General features: G+C 51.6%; 4 protein-coding genes across 10 annotated transcripts; 2 read left to right on the top strand and 2 right to left on the bottom strand.

Moving 5' to 3' along the window:
- Positions 1 to 71: 71 nt before the first annotated feature.
- Positions 72 to 6,310, bottom strand: LOC144202697 (potassium voltage-gated channel subfamily KQT member 2-like). 5 transcript variants are annotated; one of them, XM_077725590.1, is made up of 19 exons: positions 6,044 to 6,310; positions 5,248 to 5,395; positions 5,085 to 5,175; positions 4,841 to 4,967; positions 4,592 to 4,767; positions 4,391 to 4,516; positions 4,209 to 4,319; positions 3,834 to 3,929; positions 3,669 to 3,763; positions 3,460 to 3,528; positions 3,363 to 3,392; positions 3,202 to 3,281; positions 2,963 to 3,124; positions 2,638 to 2,685; positions 2,471 to 2,579; positions 1,713 to 1,844; positions 1,498 to 1,636; positions 1,248 to 1,429; positions 72 to 1,088 (listed from the first exon to the last, which is right to left on the bottom strand). In XM_077725590.1, exons 1-19 carry the CDS (start codon positions 6,174 to 6,176, stop codon positions 482 to 484), a joined length of 2,661 nt encoding a protein of 886 aa, XP_077581716.1. In that variant the 5' UTR covers positions 6,177 to 6,310; the 3' UTR covers positions 72 to 481. The 5 variants fall into 5 exon arrangements, 4 of the variants coding, with proteins under 4 accessions (XP_077581716.1, XP_077581717.1, XP_077581718.1 ...); XR_013327533.1 differs by lacking the exons at positions 72 to 1,088; positions 1,248 to 1,429 and adding an exon at positions 2,309 to 2,334 and having other exon boundaries at positions 6,044 to 6,309; XM_077725592.1 differs by lacking the exons at positions 72 to 1,088; positions 1,248 to 1,429; positions 1,498 to 1,636; positions 1,713 to 1,844 and adding exons at positions 1,852 to 1,874; positions 2,309 to 2,334 and having other exon boundaries at positions 6,044 to 6,309.
- A 701-nt stretch (positions 6,311 to 7,011) lies between these two features.
- tmem74b (transmembrane protein 74B) lies at positions 7,012 to 8,512 on the top strand. Its single transcript, XM_077725457.1, has 3 exons — positions 7,012 to 7,099; positions 7,511 to 7,612; positions 7,692 to 8,512. The coding sequence occupies exons 2-3, from the start codon at positions 7,553 to 7,555 to the stop codon at positions 8,130 to 8,132; spliced, it is 501 nt and encodes a 166-aa protein (XP_077581583.1). The 5' UTR covers positions 7,012 to 7,099; positions 7,511 to 7,552; the 3' UTR covers positions 8,133 to 8,512.
- A 12-nt stretch (positions 8,513 to 8,524) lies between these two features.
- On the bottom strand, positions 8,525 to 11,589 carry psmf1 (proteasome inhibitor subunit 1). 3 transcript variants are annotated; one of them, XM_077725453.1, is made up of 8 exons: positions 10,990 to 11,589; positions 10,421 to 10,492; positions 10,148 to 10,300; positions 9,985 to 10,067; positions 9,581 to 9,769; positions 9,455 to 9,511; positions 9,201 to 9,362; positions 8,525 to 8,868 (listed from the first exon to the last, which is right to left on the bottom strand). In XM_077725453.1, the coding sequence occupies exons 1-8, from the start codon at positions 11,005 to 11,007 to the stop codon at positions 8,817 to 8,819; spliced, it is 786 nt and encodes a 261-aa protein (XP_077581579.1). In that variant the 5' UTR covers positions 11,008 to 11,589; the 3' UTR covers positions 8,525 to 8,816. The 3 variants fall into 3 exon arrangements, with proteins under 3 accessions (XP_077581579.1, XP_077581578.1, XP_077581580.1); XM_077725452.1 differs by lacking the exon at positions 10,990 to 11,589 and adding an exon at positions 10,691 to 10,975 and having other exon boundaries at positions 10,421 to 10,618; XM_077725454.1 differs by lacking the exon at positions 10,990 to 11,589 and adding an exon at positions 10,691 to 10,975.
- On the top strand, positions 11,147 to 14,367 carry pigu (phosphatidylinositol glycan anchor biosynthesis, class U). Its single transcript, XM_077725446.1, has 12 exons — positions 11,147 to 11,325; positions 11,873 to 11,937; positions 12,010 to 12,069; positions 12,200 to 12,262; positions 12,342 to 12,451; positions 12,600 to 12,700; positions 12,766 to 12,863; positions 12,955 to 13,109; positions 13,210 to 13,353; positions 13,466 to 13,590; positions 13,661 to 13,803; positions 13,911 to 14,367. The coding sequence occupies exons 1-12, from the start codon at positions 11,196 to 11,198 to the stop codon at positions 14,022 to 14,024; spliced, it is 1,308 nt and encodes a 435-aa protein (XP_077581572.1). The 5' UTR covers positions 11,147 to 11,195; the 3' UTR covers positions 14,025 to 14,367.
- Positions 14,368 to 14,387: the final 20 nt, after the last annotated feature.

Raw genomic sequence — 14,387 nt, 5'->3', positions numbered from 1 at the left:
ATAAACCAATGTCAAATGTCTGACCTTTGTTTGTTTCTGAATTAGCTTTATAAACGAGCATATGACAGGCTTTTTTGTTTAAAAAAAACAGGTATAGCAAGGCTTTTATTTATTTTAAATGACCATGTATAGTAAGGCATTTTACATGAAAAAAAAGATCATGCATAGTAAGGCTTTTACAATAAACTTTTTTGGATTGCTTAACGTCTACTACATTCACGAGCATCCTTTGCTCCTCTCCCACCCAGTAAGTCGACACCCCTTTCTTCGGAACCTACCGACACCCCCGTAAAGAATGTTTGGTCTTCAAACATATGAGACGTCTACTAGCGATACACTCGACGGAGAGAGGACCGGACGTCACAGGTCGCCGGCGGCCATCTTGGGTAGGTCATAGGTCAGAACTCTCCCACCACGTCTTCGTTTGACGCCAGACTAATTACGACTATGGGTTTGGACCGAGGGCCACGCCGCTTCCGGTCTACTCGCTTCCGGGCCAGACGCGGTCCAGGTGCGGCGAAGGCGAGTCCGAGTCCGACTCGGCCTGGGCGATGTACGGCCTGAGGGCGGCGGGCCGGGGAGCCCCCCCGGAGTCGGCGGCGGCGTAGAAGGCGCCGTCGAGGAAGTCCACGTTCTCCCTGGAATGCGAGACGGAGAAGCCGCCCGAGGAGCGCTCCGCTTCGTCGCGGTCCGCCGACGGGATGGACGGCGAGCGCGCCGCTCCGTGGCAACTTCCCGACGGGGTGGACGCCGGGGGGCGCTCGTCCTCGGGCCGGGCGCCTTCTTCCCGCCTGAGTCCGCCTCCTTCCTCGCCACGCCTCTCGGGAGCGTCCCGCTCCCCGCGCCGGCGATTCCCGCCGGCCGGGGGGGGCGGGAGACGGACCAGGGAGCCGTCCCCCGCCGGACTCGGGGTGGTCGCCGGGGGCTGATGGAGGAGCTGCTGAGAGCTGATGGGCTGCCAGGAGGTGGAGGGGGGGCAGGTGACCGCCCGCCGGCTCTGGGGGGCCGCCGAACTGCTGGAACGGATCATCTTGGGGGCAAAGTCGCCAACACCACTGCCGTCTTCCAAGTTGTCCCCTGGTAAGGCCCTGGACAAAAAAGAAAAACTTTTAGAAGGGACATGAAAGAGAAAATTTGCCACCAAATATTGTGACGATGCTGGTTAGGGCACGGGTGTCAAAGTGTCAAATCTAAAAAAAAATCATGACCAGATGAAAGAAATGGGATTCGATTTGAGTGATACTCACGCCGGGATCATCTTGTGGACCACCGACTGGTTCTTCTCCGGCTGATCCAGCGGACTGTGGTAGGGCGGAGCCGGCTCGGCTTCCTTGGATCCAAAGTAGGCGTCCGTCTCCGTCTGAGGAATTCCCATCCGCTGGATGTAGATGTTGACCAGGAAGTCCAGCTTTCTCTCCATGGACACCACCTGAAGGACACCACGCCACTCACAAAGTCCCCGTCGCCGCCGGGACCGGGTCGGTGGGCGGAGCTCACCTGCTTCTCCACCTTGCCCAGGCGTCCCATCATGCTGGGGTCCTCGGGAAGCTCCTCGCCGACTCCGGCGCCGCCGCCGCCGCCTTTGGGTCGCTCTTTATCCGCCACGGTCGTTCCTCTGCCCACAATCTGGTCCACCCTGGAGAAGAAAAAAAATGGCGCCGTGGCGTGGGGAAGGGAGGACGGAGCCCAAGACGGACTTGACGACGGCGCACCTGCACTGAAGGTTCTTGATCCGCGCCAGCATGTCCAGGTGTCCCGCCGAGTACTGCTCGATCACGTCCATGACGTCGTAGGGGCGGAGACTCTCCTTGAACTTCCTCTTGGACACCATGAAGCGCATGATACTGGGAGACCAGGACCAGTCGGTCAGCGACCTTTCCCCGTAGTGAACGTCGTTATGTCGTATCGGAGAGTACCGAGAAAAATTAACCCGGAGAACTACGTCGGTGTTGCCGTTCGCCCCACCCAAGATGGCCGCCCTCGTGTAAAATGACCTCGGGCCGACATGGGGTGTTCAGTGGTAAAAAAAAAAGACACATCAGAAGGTACACGGGGCGGACGCTGTGAAAAGCTAGCGCAACGGGCGGCCATCTTGGGTAGGGCAACCTGTGGTTAAACGTGGGAAGTCACATGATTTTTGTTAGTGCTCCTAGATAGCCTTGATTTTAGGGATTTTAGCACCGTACCGATAGGAAAAGCCCAAACACCCACAAAAAAAAAGAAATCAAGCAGGAAAGTGAGACGAGACAAAGAAAAGAAAAGGAAAGGAAACATGGAAGAAGCTATTTGGCGTGCGTCCGTTTCTTACCAAAACAAGCCACGGTGACCTTGTTCCTGAGGTGAACATAAAATAAACATCAAAGATGAACAACTCAAACGTGAATCAAAATGCAAAAGAAAGGTCGAGCAAAGCCGTGAGCCCAATGGACCGAATGTTCCGGAAAGGAAGAAAAAAGGGGGCGGGACTCACCAGACGGCACGGATGGTCACCTTGATCCCGGGGGTCAAATCCTGCGAGACGAACTCGCAGTGGCAGCTCTTGTTGTCGTCCGCCGCGTCGTCTCCCGGCAAGCTGGCGTCTGTCACGGCGCCGCGGTTAGCGCGGCGTTGGCGCTACCTGTCTGCGAGGGCGCTCACCTGGCGAACTCTTCTGTCGGAACTCTTCGTCCTGCATCTCGATCAGTACTGCGCAAAAAATGCAAGGGTCAGGAGACTAAGTTTGGCTAAGGCTAGCTTAGCGATTAGCTGCCGAAACCTGAGTTTGGCTATCCTAGCTTAACAATTAGCCACAAAGAAAGGACTTTGGCTAGGCCTAGCTTAGCAATTAGTCACAGAGGACCAGGTTTGGCTAAACCTAGCATAGTGGTGAGCCACCTGGGAGCAGGTTTGGCTAGCCTAGCTTAGCAATTAGCCACCAAGGAATGAATTTGGCTAGGCCTAGCTTAGAGAGCTTGCGGGTTACCTTCCGAGTTCTGACGCGACGCGGCCCCCCGGATCCTGAAGGCCTGCCGGCTCCTGCCGCGCTCTCCGAAGCTCCAACTCTTGGGGACCTTGCCGGGACTGTCCTCCAGACTGGGGTCTAAGCTGGGGGAGCGCCGCGGGGCCTGGGGGGCCGGCGGGACCGCTGGAGACGGATGGGCGGGAAGCAGATGGAATCATTTGCAGCGGCGGCGGGAGGCGGAGCCTCGGGACCAATCTCACCGTGTTGAGGAGAACCTTTGCCTTTGGTGCCGGAACTGCGGGGAGATGAGAAGACTCGCTCCTTCAGACTCACCTTCTGACTGTCGGGACAGAAGACAAGAAGGTTGAAATAAAGTCCAAAAATCAACACGTTAACACAAAGCAAACTTTGGGACTGTGACCTCGGAGACGAGTCTTGCTGGACGTCCTTCCTGCAAGCAAAGAAATAAAAATGAATGCTTCACAATAAAAAATGAGTTATAAAAAAGAAAGACAGACCTGAACGAGAGTCCAGATTTGCTCTTGAGGTTCCTCAGCAGGTCCAACTGGTTCAGGGGCGGAATTAACCTAAAAGAAGCCAACAAATGTCACAATCTGGCAACCCGTCTGCCAATGTGCCCGCTGACCAATCCTTTCTCAATTGACAAAAGAATTGCGTCCACGAAGGAGCAAATTGTGCAAAATAATGATGAATAATGGTGTGCTACCTGTACATGGGGACGGAGACGGTCCTCTCGTAGTAGTCCCACGTGGACGTCAGGTCGGATCGACTGAGATTGGTGGCGTAGACCCTCCAGGCGGCCTGTCGGGTGGGGTGAGGTGAGGTCGGCCAGCGACTTGGGGTCAAGCGCTACACGGGAACGAAAGCCAACCTGAATGAGCCCGGCGGCCGGGTTTCGTCTTTTCTCAAAATGTTTTTGTCGGTGCTGCTCCTGGACCTTCAGGGCAAAACCGGAACCCAGGATACCCTAAAAGTACATGTGGAAAGAAACCGTTCATATCATTTTGGCCCAAAAAGTCATCAATACTCAAAATGAACCAGAGGTCAACAGAGGATCCTGCTGACTCAACTAGAAAGGACTTCAAAATGAACAAAATGGACAAAAGTCACCTAGAAATGCCCTCAAATTAGCAGGTAGACATTAAAATCCACATGAAGTGAACCGGGAATGCGGCCAACTCCACAGGAAGAGACAAAATGGCCCAAAATGGGCGGAAATTCACTTAAGTGAGGGAGGGATACTCACGGCGGGCAGCGCAAAGAAGGACACGCCGATGAGCGTGAAGGTGGCCGCCAGCAGGCGACCGTTCCACGTGATGGGGAACTTGTCCCCGTAGCCGATGGTGGTCAGCGTGATCTGCGGCCAGAGCGGGGCGTGGGTCGCCGGGCGAGAGCGGTCGCAGGGTCGGGGGTGGCGGCGGCTCTCACCAGTCCCCACCAGAGGGCGTCGGCGTAAGTCTCAAACTGCTCGTTGTCCTCCTTCTCGGCCAGGTAGACCAGGAAGCTGGCCAGGATCAGGCACAGGAAGCCGATGTACCACGCCGTGATCAGTTCCTGAAAAGGGGGGTCTAAACGTTAGCTGGCTGGCGACCAATCCCTTTTTTTTTCCCCCCAGCAGACGGCGCTCACCTTGCTGTGGGCGTAGACGACGGAGCCCAGCAGCTTCCAGGTCCCCCCCCGCCGGTCCATGCGGATCATGCGCAGAATCTGGAGGAAGCGCAGCGAGCGGATGGCCGACGTGGCAAAAACGTTGCCCTGCGTGCCGGCCGCCAACACCGAGATGGACGCGATCAGGACCATGATGTCTGTGGACGGGGGGCGGAGACCGGCGTGCTCAGAAAGAGCGCCCACGAGCGGGCGGGCGCTCCTTCCACTCACCGATGACGCAAAAGGGCTTGCGGGCGAACTTTAGGCGTCCTCGCCATCCCCGGTAGCGGCAGCAGCAGCCCGCCGCCCAGATTCGAACCATGTACTCCACGCCGAACACCACGATGGTCACCACTTCCTGAACGGAGGCCAAATGCAGCGTTAAAGCGTGGAGAGGAATACCTACATAAGGTCCACCCTGAATCAGAATCAACCAATCACAGGTGGAGCCACCTGGATTCGAACCCGCGCTCACCAGGATGTAGAGGGCGTCCTCCGAGCTCTTCTCGTATTCGCGGATGGTGGAGAAGACGGAGAGGACCAGGCAGGAGAAGACCAGCAGGAACCTGATTGGACAAAAAAAGAGGGGATGGGGGCGTGGCCAATGAGGTGACATTGTTGTTGTTTTGGTAACTCACACGTAGGCGTGGTAGACAAAGGCCCAACCCCTGGGCCTCTCCAGGACATTGTAGAGGAAGTTCTGCAGCCGCCTGTAGAGGGCGTTCCTCTTGGGGGGCTTCTTGGCCCCCGACACGCTGCTGCGCTGACGACGGGGACCTTCTTCGGCTGTGGAGGGAAAAACAAATGCGTCCTCAAATTGGCAATATTTGTAGACGTGATAACGTGATCGGTACCAGTGGTGGATTTAGGGACAGCGTGTAAAACACACAACTCCACCCACCAACTACTTTTCCAAACTAAAAAATTGCAACTGTATACATTTGTCCGTTTCCATATCTTGTTGGGAGGGTATAAACAGAATAAAAATGTCGTAGATGCCTCTGAAATCCAATGAAACTTGATTTACTTCCCAAAAAAAACTCACACTGCACTAACATTTCGTGTAGTACTTTGTTTCAAAACGATGAACTATAAAACAACGTTACGTTAACGTGTATTAGAGACATACTTCCATTTTAGATCAAGTGTAACCATTTTGTTAACGTGATTAGCGATAAATGGAAAGCGAGTTTGACAGGCAGGTAAACAACAACACCGTCACTGAACCTGACCTGACGTCATCGGCGGGTTCTAATTTGTGCAGCATGGGCCTTCTTTTTTTGCACCAGCGAGCAAAAGACGACAAATGCCGTAAGCTTCTGCCAGCATTGTTACGTTTGGCACCTGCCATCTACCCGATTGGCTATCTTTTTAATGGCGTTCACCTCCGTATCTGGTTATTTTTAATTAGTATTGTTTTTTTTTTTTTTTTACCTGCGATGAGGAGCGCTCCGTCCCTGCTCGAGTCCGTCCCGCCGGCTTCGAGCCCGACGAAGCCGACTTTCAGCTTCTTCTGGTCGGCCTGCGCTCCGGGAAACACGCCGCCGTTCCTGGATTTCTGCACCATGACGACGGACGAGTGGTGGCCGAGCTGGCCGAGCTTGCCGAGCTACACAGCGGCGAAGGCGACGAAAAACAGCATCACTGCCTGTCAACGGACGACGAGGAGGAGAAAGATGAAGCGCAGCGATTTGCTTGTAAATATCATATAAATACACCGTGCTAGACGTCCGAATCTGCCATCTTCCGTCGGGGCAATTTTAATGCAATGCTTCAGCACGTATTTTGTCGATACTCGTCGATATTGACGATGTCAATTTAGTGTCACATCGGTACCAACGGGAGTATCGGCCCAAAACTTCTCTATCATCGGTCGGAATTTGAACCATCCGTAACTATTGTGTTCAATTTATCTGATGGCACTGCAGTAAAATGGCCGACCAGTGACGACGTCACTTCATGTCAGTTCACACGGCGCAATTGACATCTAGGTTTAATGATGCAGATTTATTTTGGTCTGCCCCCGCCTTCCTTCTGCAACCTCCTGTTGCCCTGGCGACCGCAGTTGCAAAGGACAGAAGGGGACAAACGGAGGGCATGCGACCAATCACAACGTCAGCATGGTTTTCCGGCAAATTCATTAGTCACACACAAACTGGATGTTTTACTATATCCTCTATTATTTACTCCAAATATATTTTATAGTTTCTATTATCTACTCAAAGTGTCATAACTGTATTGTCATCATCATTTCACGAATAAAATTATTATTTTTTAAAATGTATTAGATTATTTGGTTCATTCTAGGTTTTTTATTTAATTACAACTTTGTATTTCATTTAGAATCACTAATACAGTAATTGATGATTTCAAAAAGGGGATATCGCTGCCCTCTAGCGGCCGTTTTGGGCACTAGTGGATGCTGCGCCTGTGTCTAGTACGCTTGCGCGACTCATCCCACTCGCTCGTCTTCCCTCCTCTCGGCGTCAGGTAAGGGACGCTCGTCTTTTTACATTACCTACTTGAGTCATTTTACGGTCATCCGACGCTATCGTGGCGATTAATTGAGCGCGTGCCAATGCTGTTTAGATGCCGTGCGTGAAATGTGAAGGTCGCGAGCATCACTCGCTCCCCAGGTGCGCATGCGCGGCAGGGGTCGTCTTTGAGGCAAATACGACGTCATTAAGCCCCAAGAAATGTTTACTATCTCGATTTACTCATTCAATACTAAATATCGCATGTCAATATGATCAATTTTACATCTTAGCCAAATGTCACCTAAATAAATGTATTTTTCAGCTTTATACAATAAAATTCTTATTAAATAATGAACAAATTATGGCGGCGGGTGAAAAACGACACGAGTAACGCTCGATAACGACAATGTTACGGCATCCCCAGTGAGGAAGATGCCGATTGGGCGCGGCGCGCCAACGCCACCCCATGTCTTTGTCGCCGGATGACGCCGACGATGCCGGCTACCGGCCCGACTCCGCCCACGAGGTACAACAAAAGCCATCTTTCATACACTACATACATCATGTTAATCTCACACAATGACAGAGTGCTTACCTTTTGTCAGGAGCCGTATGAGGACGAGGACGGCCGGCGCTGGTCCGACCGCGGCCTGGCGTTGGCCGTGGTCCTGTTGCTGAGCGGCGTGGCCTTAGTGCTGGCAGCCTACGCCGTCCCGCGGGAGGCCCGCGTGGACCGCGACACCGTGCCGGCTCGCCAGATGGAGCGTCTGGAGCTTTACTACGCCCAGTTGGCTTCGCGCTTGGACCGCTGCATCGTCGCCGGCCTGGGCCTGCTCACCCTAGGCGGGACTTTTCTCTCCGCCCTCCTCCTGGCGTCCGTCCGGCGGGGAGGCGGCAGCGGAGCGGCTCTCCTCCTCCTCGGTCGCCGACGACGCTTCCGGCCGCCTTTCGTCCGGCCCAAAAGGACGTACGGCTCCGTGGGGATGAGGATGAAGCAGCTCGCCGCCGGAGAGGAGGAGGAGGAGGAAGCGCCGCCGGACGAGTGACGTTCCGGGATGGAAAATGCACAAAAACATGGAAAAATGGAATTTAAACAAATATTATAAGGGCAAAAAAATAATTTGAAGAGGAATTCCAAGTTAAACCACTAGGTGGCCCAAAGTCCAGAAATTTGAAAATGACCTTGCAAAAAAACAACAACATTGGAAGCTATTAGTATTGAGAAGTGACTATTAGTGGTGAATGTGATCAAATGTTTGGGGACTACTGGTAAAACTTGCACAAAAATGGTGAAAAAAAAGGTTTTAGGTAAAAAGGGCACCGCGAGAAAATGTATCCACAAATGGATTAGATACAATTGAACAAAAGTGTCTCAGAGACATGCTGCTGCATATTTGGGAAAAATACAAGCGCAAAAATATGCATATACTCTCCTATGTCTGTGTTAAAGTGTTTAATAAGCCTTAAATACATCTCATCTCATATCATTTCATTGCTGGAAACATGATGTTGTTGTTTTGTGTGTGAAAGTCATCATTGAACCCCAAACAAGTTCATAAAAACAAAGCAGAAATGTTGAATTTGACATTTGGTTTTGCTTGACCGTGATCAGGGAAAGTGGCTATTTTGCTAATACATTTCAAAACCGGGTTACTTTTTCTAGCAGATTTTTGTTGTTGTTGCTAGGAGTATTCTGTGCTGTGATTGGCCAGAAGAGGGGAAGGAAGCCGCTACATGAACATGTCGTCGAAGCCCGGGGGAGGCAGGTGGTCCGGGTCGGGCCTGCGGACCAAAGACAAGTCCCGTCGGGGAACCAAAGATATCAAATCCGGATCAAGCCACACGCCAAAAGCGCCACTCTGACCTTTCGGCACGGGGTGTTATCACGAGTCGGCCATTTTGGGTCAGTGCCGTTGGCAGGACAAAAGCATTAGAGTGCTAATAGTGTGCCGTTTGCAGGCTTTGGAAAAAGAGTGAGACTCAAATGTACCTCGAGACTATACTAGATTCTAAAAGATCTTATTTTTTATTTGTTTTTGGTGGCGGTGGGGTCTATTTGATTCGATATACAGGAGCGCCATGTCTACCCACGTTGATCGGAAGGCACTACTCACCCAGGACGGCGCCGCCCGATTGGTCCATAGGGGTCGAACCGGGCCCCGGGCGGCACGGCGCCGGGGGGCAGGATGTCCGGAATGCCGCCCGACGGCTCCAAGCCCGAACGGGGGTAGCCCATTCGCAGGGGGTCCGCCATCATGCCGCCGCCCGTCACCGATCTGCCCGGAAAAAAAACCTTTTTAAAGTCTCCATTCCAGTATTTAGCGCGCAGACGGGAGGAAAATTTAGCATGGGGTGGGGGCGGACTCACCCCAACGGATCTAGATCGGAGCCTCCCACCGAGAACGGCGGTCCCATGGGGTCGGGCCTGAAAAACACAACGAACGCTCGGCAAAAAAGGGCCGGCCGGAGAAGCCGGGCGAAATGGCGGTCGTACCAATGCGGCTGAGTGGCGTGTCTAGGGTGCCTGTCGGGAATGCGCAAAGGGTCGTGGTCGTTGCCGACATCGTCGTCGTCGTCCCGCCGGCGCGCCCGCTCACTTCGCTCCGCTTGCGTGCGTTTGTCCCGTGACGGCAGTAGTTGAGAGCGGATGGCCGCCGCCAGGCTGCCCGCGTCTTTGAACACTCTGCAAACCAGCACATCCACATTGGTTTATCATTTAAAATACATTTTTAGTCAAACTTCAAAACTTGTAAAAGGAATTGCAGCCAATCGCAGGGCACGATGAGACAGATAGTCTGCCTGAACAGAAAGTGACAAACAACTGACCTTGAAATGGCCCAAAAATGACCAAAACTCCCGTCAAACTCACTCAAAGTACGGAAACAACATGGCACCCACCTGTCAAAGGTGCTCAAGTGGGCGGCGTCCACGTGCTCGTTGAGGTTGACGATCACGTCCGAGCTCTGCTGCGTGCTGCGATTCTGCACGGGGAGGGATTGGCGAGTGAGGGAAAGGCGGCAGACGGGCGATGGCGTCCTCGGCGTGACGGGACATTCCTTACCATGAGGTTGAAGACCAACGCCGAGTCCACCAGAAGCGCTTTGAGCAGCAGTTGAGCGTCGCCCATCTCCGAGGCGTACCTCAGGGCGTACTCCACCTTGTTGCCGCTCCAGCCCGCCGGCAGGAGTTCAGATTTTTTGTCGCTGCTCCGAGTCTATCGAGGGTAAACGAAAAGTCCCAAAGGAAATCAAAAATAAACAAATGACAAAATCAAAGTACAATTCTACCAAGACACGGCAAAAATAAACGTTCAATTGCATTTCCAAGCGCTCACCTCATCGCCGGAACCGATGCACTTGTATCCACTTTTGACGACCTCCCAGTGGACAAAAGACACGACGGCGTCCTGCGGACACGAAATGGAGTCTCCGCAGCAAGAATACAACAACTCCAAACCGGCCATGGGACCCGAGAAAAGCGCCCGAAAGCGAAACCGGAACGAAATAAAAAGCGCCTGCACGTTATGCGTGCCCTGTTCAACGTAAAAGAAAAACGAATAAACAAATCTCTTTACTACTACTATTTCTACAGTTAAATAGCTTACTTGAAACAATCTTTTATCCTTGAATTATCTCTTACAGAGAAGCACAGTCGGCAGCCGCCATTTTAAATTCTTTTTTCTTCGCTCTTCCGCAGTTTTATTCGAACTTAACAGAATTGCTTACGGTAGAACTTCGTTTCTCTGATTAATCAGAACCAATTCAAACGAATTCGTCAAGCTACAGTTCTATTTTGTCCATGAAAAGAGAGCCGAAAGAAGTCTGTTGTCTTCTTTGGTCGTGTTTTGATCCGACCACCTAAAATGTCCCCCTCAAAACGTTAGCCAGGCTTTTCTTCCCTCACCTTTCTCTCCCCACACATTCGAAGTCAACGTAGCAATTTATTTCTCTTCAAACAAAAAAACTTATTAAATACCTAATTAAAATTAAAACGATAATCCCAAAAATAATAATTGCGCTGTTTAACCAAGTATTTGTTGTGAACTATTTGCGACCTTCCCCAAGGACTCAATTTCCCGTCGTGCCACGCGAGAAAGTGGGCACGCAAAGATGGCGGCTCCATTGACGCTCTTGCTGATTGTGGCCGTCTCTATCCGCGCAGCTCTTTTTAGCTCCACTTTGGCGCAGTTTATCGCCGAGAGGGTGGAGGTTGTGTCCCCGTTAACTGCCTGGAAAAGAGGTACGCCTGGGGGACATTCGGGGGCTCTTTTGAGAGGCTAAATTGCACGGGAAATCTTCGCTAGTGTCCCGATTTGACAGCCGGTTTAATTGTCAAGTCAACATAGTGATTAAATAATGAAGCATCAGCGTTTTCCATGTGCTGAAGAAGTCAAACAATATGAACAAATATACGTTGTCCCGAAAACCTTTGAAAGTTATTGTACATTAACGCCAATAATTCTTGAGCAAGCGTTGTAAGAAAGTGCCCGGATGTTCCCACTTCCGCCATGCGTCCACACACAGGAAACAAACAAAAATCAATATTGAAGTTAATTGTCTTGTTTCCTGTCATTAAAAACGTTGGAAAGACGTTACTACTACTACATATCTTTACAGTTACTTTTGCGTATTATGATTTTTGAAAAACAAAAGGAACAACAATAGTACTGTTAAAAGGGTTTCCATTTTTTATATGAATAAACGTCCCTAAAGATGAGTTATTAATAAAACAAAGAAGTACATATTTTCCGGATTACCTAAAAAGTTACGGCGCGTTTTGTTTACAGTGATTGAAGGCTTGGCTTTGCTGGATTTGGGAGTGTCGCCGTACGCCGGAGATGTCTTTCATGAGGTATTTCAAATTTTCACCAGATGGAATGACAACATTGGAAGCTCATTTTTGACACTAACTCGCAATTTTTAGACTCCCCTCATCATCTACCTCTTCCACTTCCTGGTGGACTACGCAGATATTACATTTGTGGTGAGTAAAGTGACTTAAACGCTCCAAAAGTGGCATATTAAAACTTTTTGGGGAGCCTAGAAATGGAATTACCTCGTTTGTTGTTCAGTAAGTAGGCATCCAGCGTTTTTTTACTCCTTTTTCTTCTCAGCTGGCAGACTTGATGGCGGCGGTGGCTCTCTACTACGCCGTGCAGGACTACAACAAACAAGTGGTGAGGAAAAAGCCTGGGCGGTGGGTGAAAACGTGGGCTAAAAGCGGCGCTGACGCGCCCTCTGCGGCCGTGCTTCCAGTTCAGGAAGCAAAAGTTTGCCCTGGAAGCGGAGCGCTATCCCGCCGACTGCCACGAGCTGGTCCGGAGCCCCAAAGAGATGCATTACGTCCCCCTCAAGGTGGCCATGTTGTGAGTAGCGGACAATAATTAACTGTCCTTTTCTTTTCCATCAGTAGAGGCGGGTTGCCCCTACTAAGATGGCTGCCCTGAGGCCACCTTAGTAGGGGCAACCAATGATGTATCCCAACTCTCTTTTTTTTTTTCTCCCTCCCTTCAGTTACCTCCTCAACCCGTTCGGCGTTCTGTCCTGCGTGGCCAAGTCCACGTGCGGCCTGAACAACGCCGTCCTCTCGCTCTTCATCCTGGCCACCATCAAAGGTAAAGCGATGACGGCGTTTTGGCGTAACGCCACCGCCGCCTCGGCTCACGCTTGGCCTCGGCAGGAAACATCTTGCTGAGCGCCATTTTCCTGGCGTTGGCCACCTACCAGAGCGTCTACCCGGTCATGCTTTGTGCCCCTGCGCTGCTCTATTTCATGCAGGTGAGCGCCCCACTGTGGATGGGAGTTGTTTTTGTTTAGTGGCTGGCAAAAAGCAAAGGAGGTTTCTTCTATTTTTTTTTTTTTTTTGAAGCGCCAGTTCATCCCCGTCAACGTGCGGCGGATAAGCTTCTGGTGGTTGGTGGCCCAGTACGCCTTCATGTACCTGGGCAGCCTGATGGTCATGGTGGGCCTGTCCTTCTTCCTGCTGGGTTCCTGGGACTTCTTGCCCTCCGTCTACGGCTTCATGTGAGTAGACACGGGCTATTTTGGTCAACGAAGTAGAAGGCTTCTCCGACGGGGAATTTTGGCCTGCCTGCCGAGTACTAACGGTCCTTTTTGTTCTCAGCCTGTCGGTTCCCGACCTGACGCCCAACATCGGCCTCTTCTGGTACTTCTTTGCCGAGATGTTCGAACACTTCCGTCTCTTCTTCCTGTGCGTCTTCCAGATCAACGTCTTCATCTACACCATCCCGCTGTCCATCAAGCTAAAGTGAGTGCCACATCCCCTTGAAATGGATAGTCTTTTTTGAAGGACATCATTTTTTTTCCCCCAACTCAAACACTGGCGCCCTCTTACCCCACCCAATGTGTCTGTTTCCCAGGGAGCATCCGGTCTTCCTCATCTTCATGCAGCTGGCCATCATCTCCATCTTCAAGTCGTACCCCACGGTGGGTGACCTGACGCTCTACATGGCCTTCCTGCCCGTCTGGAGTCACCTGGGAAGATGTGAGTCGAGCCACGCGGTTCTCCATGGCCCCGCCGACTCGAGTCCCGTCTTTTTGTCCTTCTTTGTCAGTCCTTCGCAACTTGTTCCTGGTGTCCTGCGTGCTGCTGGCGTGTTCGGCGCTCTTCCCCGTCTTGTGGCATCTGTGGATTTACGCCGGGAGCGCCAACTCCAACTTCTACTACGCCACCACGTTGCTCTTCAACATCGCTCAGGTCGGTCCAAAATGGGCTCGACTGAAAAACAGGCTACCATAATATTACTGAGGGCAATAGAGACCAATCATGTCCTTTCCTCTCCCGTTTGTCTGGCTTGTTTTTAGGTGCTGCTGGTGTCGGACTACTTCTACGCCTTTTTGAGGCGAGAGTACCACCTGGTCCACGGACTCTACCCCAAGAGGAGAGACGGCTCGGAGGCCACGTTGGTGCTCAAGTAAAAAAAAAAAAAAAAAGGGAGCGACATCCTCCTCTGCACTTTTTCCTCCCATCTTGCGCCACTTGAAGAATGTGAACACTAACGAGGAACTCTAATGGATTTTTTTTCGAATGGGTCCACGCCAGGAATCCATCTTTTGTACTACACGTGCCACTCATTTTGTTCAGAGGGGACAATCCAGACTTGGAGTGGTCGCCAGCCAATGGTTTTTGTTTCGTTCTTGTTCACTGTCCAACTTTTTGTGCTCGGGCTTAGAACGACTCAAGTCTGCAGTGACCTTTTGTAGGCTACTTACTTCAACCGTTTGAATTTTTTCTATAAATTAAAATTGGTGTTGTTGGGGACATGAGTTACGTGATTTCTC

Source organism: Stigmatopora nigra, chromosome 10 (assembly GCF_051989575.1).
Source record: "Stigmatopora nigra isolate UIUO_SnigA chromosome 10, RoL_Snig_1.1, whole genome shotgun sequence".
Lineage (NCBI taxonomy): Eukaryota > Metazoa > Chordata > Actinopteri > Syngnathiformes > Syngnathidae > Stigmatopora > Stigmatopora nigra.
This window is presented reverse-complemented; position numbering and strand designations above follow the sequence as displayed.

What these genes read in the sequence shown, in the direction of transcription:
- tmem74b (XM_077725457.1), top strand. Translation starts at nt 7,553, where the DNA reads ATGTCTTTGTCGCCGGATGACGCCGACGATGCCGGCTACCGGCCCGAC. An exon ending in GGCCCGACTCCGCCCACGAG is followed by an intron (nt 7,613 to 7,691) that starts GTACAACAAAAG and finishes ACCTTTTGTCAG; the next exon opens with GAGCCGTATGAGGACGAGGA.
- psmf1 (XM_077725452.1), bottom strand. Translation starts at nt 10,549, where the DNA reads ATGGCCGGTTTGGAGTTGTTGTATTCTTGCTGCGGAGACTCCATTTCG. An exon ending in TCCGATCTAGATCCGTTGGG is followed by an intron (nt 9,363 to 9,454) that starts GTGAGTCCGCCC and finishes TTTTCCGGGCAG; the next exon opens with ATCGGTGACGGGCGGCGGCA. An exon ending in ATCGGGCGGCGCCGTCCTGG is followed by an intron (nt 8,869 to 9,200) that starts GTGAGTAGTGCC and finishes TTTGGTCCGCAG; the next exon opens with GCCCGACCCGGACCACCTGC.
- pigu (XM_077725446.1), top strand. Translation starts at nt 11,196, where the DNA reads ATGGCGGCTCCATTGACGCTCTTGCTGATTGTGGCCGTCTCTATCCGC. An exon ending in CCGGAGATGTCTTTCATGAG is followed by an intron (nt 11,938 to 12,009) that starts GTATTTCAAATT and finishes CGCAATTTTTAG; the next exon opens with ACTCCCCTCATCATCTACCT. An exon ending in CTGGAGTCACCTGGGAAGAT is followed by an intron (nt 13,591 to 13,660) that starts GTGAGTCGAGCC and finishes CTTCTTTGTCAG; the next exon opens with TCCTTCGCAACTTGTTCCTG.
- LOC144202697 (XM_077725590.1), bottom strand. Translation starts at nt 6,176, where the DNA reads ATGGTGCAGAAATCCAGGAACGGCGGCGTGTTTCCCGGAGCGCAGGCC. An exon ending in ACGCCCTCTGGTGGGGACTG is followed by an intron (nt 4,320 to 4,390) that starts GTGAGAGCCGCC and finishes CTCTGGCCGCAG; the next exon opens with ATCACGCTGACCACCATCGG. An exon ending in GTCTCCGTCCCCATGTACAG is followed by an intron (nt 3,529 to 3,668) that starts GTAGCACACCAT and finishes GGCTTCTTTTAG; the next exon opens with GTTAATTCCGCCCCTGAACC.